Below are 5,650 nucleotides of genomic sequence, written 5' to 3' on the forward strand. Positions count from 1 at the left end.
CTTATTTTAAAAAAATATAGGCCAGCCACTAAGGCGTTAGCTAAGCCGAGGGATTGCTACCTTAATAAAGGTCTGAAATGGTATTATAGACGGCAAAGGTAAACAGTAATACAGAGAGTAGATAGCAAATTAAGGTAGTTTTTTGGAAGCCTTTCTAAAAGTCCCCCTAGCTAGCGGCCCAACCGTAGTATAATATTGATCTATTACTTTGCCCTAGTAATGCAAGTGGTTCAGATAGGTTCTAGAATGAGGCCAAAACTGGTCTAAAATCCGAATCCAACCTTTAATATGGCTGCTTTGCCTAAGGGTATAAAACATTACTATACTTGCGTATCCGAGTTAGGTAATTCTTTTCCTCAATAACGTTCTGAATTCGTTTTACTTGGCTATATGCTAAGTTAGCTAATTTATAGAAGAGGGAATACTGGCCTTATAACTTTCCCTCCTTATTACGACGGACGCGATATATCTTATGCAGTAGCTCCTGGATAGTTGGGGGGTTGGGCGTGTCTTTTTCCATGTCTATAGTAATATGGAATGAGATCTGGTTCACATCTGGGGCTTAAAACGGCTTGATGTGGGCGTGGTGTTTCCAGAATTCTGAATTATCGGTTGAACGTCCTGCAAAGGCGAGATATGCCTTAATGGCATCGATGTACTCGGAATAGTCCCGACTGGTAAATTCGTTTACTCGAAGTCTGAGAATTATACGTTTTGGCTGGCGTTTAGCACTAGGGGGTTCAGCACTAGGGGCGTTTAACATTGTGCGGTCTAAGGATTTTAGGGGTTGGAGTGTGGGGAAATTGCTCGGCTATTACAAGCTTCGGCTACGCACGCTACTACGGCCTAGCTAAGCAGCAACCAATAGGAGATCTAGGCGGTGGTAATGCTTAAGAGGAATCCGTTCTACTATTCCTTGCTATAGCGTAACTTATAGAAAATACGGATGCTTTTGTGAACCTTAACTAAGCACTTACTAGGTGGTAATGCATAAGGCAATATTTAGAAAGCCTTCTAAGAAATAGTCCTGGTATACGACGTTATCCGATGAAGGCGTATATAAAGTGAAGTTCCTAAAAGTCTATGAGGCGCGCAGGCCTAAGCGTTGCGTGTTACGTGAACAGGCTAGCGCGTAACCCTGGGATTTTCGCTAAACTACTTTGTGAGCGCATAGCGTAACATTTACATATAAACATCGCAATCCCACGCCCAATTCACACGGTATATTTGTAGAAATTTGCAACTTGAATGAATGAAAAAGCTAAAGGCTTGGCGATTATATAAGCTCGCTAGTCTAAATTAGAATCTTAAGAGGTCCACAAACCTAAACTTCTAAATCTTCGACCACTTTTAACTTAAATTCGCATTCTTTAAGTCAACCAATTTGGCCATTCCCAACCCAGCATTTTGGATTTTGGATTTTGGATTTTGGATTCTATTGTTTAAGCAACCGTTTGTACTGCTAATACTACACTTTTAGCCTAACACGCGTCCAGGCGGCTTTGTGCCGCATCTGCTCTAGCTACTTCGGTCTTTTTTGGAAGCCTTTCCAGATTTCCTCTTGTGAGTCTCACTGGACCCTTGCCTTTTTTATTATTATTAAGGCTGCGCGCAATACTAACCGTGGACAGATTAAGCCGTAAAGTTGGTTGAATTACACTTAGTTAATTAAGATGGATAATAACCCAGCGGACGGTGTTAACTCGCCCCGCGATCCCGATACGGCCATGCCTACTACCGAGAATGAACACGCAAGCCTGGTGGCTCCCTTGATGGCGTTAAGCACGTCACCGCCAGAGGAACATTTACGGAAGCCTTCCGCAAATAGTCCTCCACCCGAAACCGCAACGTCATCACTATCACCAGCACGCTCTCTTTTCGCGCCGCCGTCAGACCTGCAGCGGGATTTTAACGAGGCACTCGGCGGCATCGACAATTCAACAACGGATGCTGCTGGAGCAATCACTGCAGGCGGTGACGCGGCGGCTGCTGACCCTGCCGATTCGGATGCGGACAGCGCAGACTCCCTTTGGGATTTTAACCCAGAGGATATTGAAACCGTGGTGGAAGCACCAGACACCGAAGAGGGCAAGGACGCTAATATCGCCAGAAGCTTACCCAAACTGGCCAACTTCTGCGATCTCTCCGCCCGAGAACTGAGCCACATTATGGAGAACGAACCATTCATGTCCATATTTAAGGCTATCGACGAAGCCGTCTTCCAGCCAGCTCGTGAGGTGTCTATACGCACGCAGAAACCTCGGCCCCGCATGTTCGACCTGAAAACGGTCGTCCACACACTGTCTGCGGGAGAGTGTCACGGCAACCAGAAGTTCTCCAATCCCCAGTCAGGAGAACAGGACGGATGGAGCTCTATCGACCACCACGCCAATTTTCTGTACAAAATGAGACAAACCTTCTACTTCAGGAAAGGAGGATTTCTCTTTGGCAAAGGCCTGACCGAGGACATGGCCAACCAGCGCATCTGGTTGATTCTCAAGCGCGCCGATGCATACAATGCTCCTTCCAGGGTCGCAAAACGCAAGCATGAAGCAAATAAGCGCAAGCTTAAGGGTTTAGAAAACGATACCCCAGGCAAGAGGCGACCGCGCGCCGGGAAGAAGACTTCTAGGAAGCCTTCCGACAAAAACCTAAGCGGTGCCTTTGGTGATGCCTTGCCGGCGGACAGCAACGATGACTATGATGAAGAAGAACTGGACATGGTAGACCCGCAATCGATAATTGAGGATATGGCCGTTAGTCCGGCAACATTCGATGTAGGCGATGACGACGATGACCACGTCCGCGGGTCAATGAAGCTTGAGCTGCCCCCCGAGTTTCGCCGAGTGGCAAACTATAAATACCGATACTGGCAATATGCCCACATGCGCCAGCTTACGAAGACGTATCACAAAGCAATGGCCGTTGCCGAGCGGATGCAGTCAGGACTCGACAACGCCGCGGCCGCGAGGATGGATGGGTTGGGCATGGCAGACGGCTGGGCACAGGTCGTAGAGGACGACGCCACCAAGGAAGACAACGACGATGAAGACCTTGATGGGGCCGACGATATAGTTTGCATGGGCCAGCCTACGGTAAAGGATCTCGAAAACCTGGCCGAGCTAAGCAAGCTGATGAACAACGCTAAATACCAACGGGACAATATTAAAGAGTCCATGCGAAACCTTCGGATTAAAGATCGACGCAAACCCCGTCTCCTTCGCCAGTCGTTATTGACGCCGCTCCGCTGGTGGCAGCTCGTTGGGATAAATGCCATCGTGGACGCACGCGAGCACGGGAAGATGCGGGGAATGATGCTGGCGGACATTGTCGGTCTGGGCAAGACTTTTCAGCTCGCCGGCTACATGTTGCATGTGAGTCGCTACCACCACCTATGCTGAAGGAGACTTTCCGGAAGGCTTCCCAAAATTGTTCTTGTTTGCTGACTGGCTCTTAGACAATCAACGAGTGGGAAAAGGCGTTCCGCCGCGCCACCGAAAAACGTGACGCTGCTGCGCTTGAAGCAATCGGTCCAGCAAAGCCATTCCTGGTGGTCGTCCCGCTTGTGCTTGTCGAATAGTGGATTGAAGAGCTGCAGCGATTCTCACCCGTCTTCGATATCCAGGTGTACCACAACAAATCGTCGACCCAAAAATCCGCCGCTGCCGATGTCCAGCGTTGAAACGAAATCCTTACGCAGAAGCACGAACTGTTCAACGGCGATCGCGCCAACGCACGCGTTGTCGTTATTAGTACGTACGGCACCATCGCATCGCGTCACGGCCCGAGCGCACTCAAGAAGTGGCGTGAGAAAACCTACAGGGCGACGTTTGAGGCGAGGGGGTCGGTGCATCAGCCCGTCGACTGGTTTGAGACACCAGACAGGAAATGGCCCAGGGATCTCTCAGGTCGATGGCATAGCATTCTGCTTGATGAAGCTCATCACGTAAGGAATAACGATTCCCTAGCGCACATTGCCATCAAGTTCATGGATTGTCCTTTCACCGTGCTCTGCAGCGCCACCCCGCTATTCACGGGTATTAGGGACAACTTCGGCCTGGCGGCGCTAATCGAGCCTCGACCGAAGCTCAACTTCCCGATCAGAACTCCCGATGGCGCCGTCTTCAAGAAGAACGACGACCCCTTCGAGGTGGCGGACGATCACCCGGCGGCTATACTGCGACTAACCTCGGCGTCATTCGCTGCGTTCGTCCTCAGCCTGGAGGATAGCGTTGAGCAGGGCCGTAGGCTTGAGCAGATTTGGTCGCAATATCTCATATGTCGGCGGTACACGTCGTCCTGTCCCATCGGTTCTACCCAAAATGTGATCGGCCAGGCGCTCCCTTGCTGTGAGAGCATCGTTCTCGACCTCAATAATCCGCCGACGGCTCAAGCTGTCTATGACACATTCGCGGAAGCCTTCCTCAAAAAGCTCATGGCGACGGACACCACTCGCACGGGGGACAGTCGCGTTGTTGTAAACGCCAACAGCTACCGCGCGCTCGTGCTGATGTCTACTTGGCCTATGCTGGCGCTCTCTCACTCGGCTATGAATCCACCCAAGAAGAGCAAGAAGGGCTGGTCAAAGAACCCTTATGTGATCCATACCATTCTCAAACAAATAGCGAAGTCCCCAGAGCTTCCCGCGGCCATGCAGCCGTATAACGTCCCGCCGGCGTCCAATATTCTACCGCTTATCGGGGCTGTCCTGCAACACTCATCCCGGTTGAGCGCCCTGGTCGCTAATATAGCCGACTAGGTTGTCAAACGCAAGGAAAAGGCAATCGTCTGGTCGCTATACCCGCTGGAGCAGCTGATCATCCGCGAGATATTTGTGTCTTTTGGCATTGATACCCGCGTGCTGGCCTCCGACCTCACTCAGGGCCAGAAATCCGATCTCGTTAAAAATTTCAACTCGCCGGACGTCTGCCAGGTCCTGATCGCCAGCTACACGGCGAATGGTGCCGGTCTGAACTTGCAGCAAAGCTGCCATAATGTCCACCTGTTTGACCCGGCGCCTAGCGCGAACGCGCAGGAGCAAGCAATCGGGCGCACGTATCGATTGGGACAGCCCCGCAAGGTCACAGTTGTCGAATACTACGTGCGGCGGACGTTCAATGAAAAGGTGGTGAATACCCAGATCCTTCGCGCCCTTCCTGGTCTGATGGCCATGATCGATAAAGATCAAGTTTCCAAAACCTATGCACACGATTACACAACGCCCGGGCTGGAGAACGTCCTCGATTCGACGTCCCTAAAAGGTTTCCACCTGGACGACGAAGGGAAACTGTGGCATTTATTAAATCCTGACATCCCACAAGAGCTGCTGGACAAACCCCCACTCGAACCCGAGGAAGTTCTGATCCAGTTCTTCACAACTTAACGCGGCCGCCGGGCTGTCCAACATGGAGGTTTTGGTGAAGCCTTCCAGGAAAACCTCTATCCAACCGTAGAATCCGATCCGGAAGTCCAATCGGAAATGGAAGACGATGAGGATGAACGTCCTAAGCGCAAGCCAAGAGCATCAAGACGCAAGCGTAAGGCTACGCCTAGTGAGGTTGAAGACGACGAAGATGTAGGTTCTGATACCGGTGCGGCGCCCGCAACAGCTACACGGAAGACGCGCTCGCGCGCGGCAGGCAAAAAACCT

The 5,650-nt window shown here is 51.0% G+C and overlaps 3 protein-coding genes across 3 annotated transcripts; 2 read left to right on the plus strand and 1 right to left on the minus strand.

Annotated features, from left to right (window-relative positions):
- Nucleotides 1-245: 245 nt before the first annotated feature.
- Nucleotides 246-745, minus strand: K441DRAFT_672227 (uncharacterized protein; the record flags this gene model as incomplete). The annotated part of the gene is made up of 3 exons (XM_067650528.1): nucleotides 246-424; nucleotides 461-561; nucleotides 619-745. Coding segments are annotated over 3 exons (351 nt in total), but the record flags the coding sequence as incomplete, so codon positions are not given.
- A 656-nt stretch (nucleotides 746-1,401) lies between these two features.
- Nucleotides 1,402-3,784, plus strand: K441DRAFT_52451 (uncharacterized protein). The gene is made up of 3 exons (XM_067642154.1): nucleotides 1,402-1,563; nucleotides 1,632-3,374; nucleotides 3,458-3,784. The coding sequence occupies exons 2-3, from the start codon at nucleotides 1,674-1,676 to the stop codon at nucleotides 3,578-3,580; spliced, it is 1,824 nt and encodes a 607-aa protein (XP_067496045.1). The 5' UTR covers nucleotides 1,402-1,563; nucleotides 1,632-1,673; the 3' UTR covers nucleotides 3,581-3,784.
- Nucleotides 3,785-4,768: 984 nt separating this feature from the next.
- K441DRAFT_469720 (uncharacterized protein) lies at nucleotides 4,769-5,149 on the plus strand (the record flags this gene model as incomplete). Its single annotated transcript, XM_067641851.1, has 1 exon — nucleotides 4,769-5,149. A coding segment is annotated over one exon (381 nt), but the record flags the coding sequence as incomplete, so codon positions are not given.
- Nucleotides 5,150-5,650: the final 501 nt, after the last annotated feature.

Source organism: Cenococcum geophilum (assembly GCF_001692895.1).
Source record: "Cenococcum geophilum 1.58 unplaced genomic scaffold K441scaffold_137, whole genome shotgun sequence".
NCBI lineage: Eukaryota > Fungi > Ascomycota > Dothideomycetes > Gloniales > Gloniaceae > Cenococcum > Cenococcum geophilum.

What these genes read in the sequence shown, in the direction of transcription:
- K441DRAFT_52451 (XM_067642154.1), top strand. Translation starts at nt 1,674, where the DNA reads ATGGATAATAACCCAGCGGACGGTGTTAACTCGCCCCGCGATCCCGAT. An exon ending in TCGCCGGCTACATGTTGCAT is followed by an intron (nt 3,375 to 3,457) that starts GTGAGTCGCTAC and finishes ACTGGCTCTTAG; the next exon opens with ACAATCAACGAGTGGGAAAA.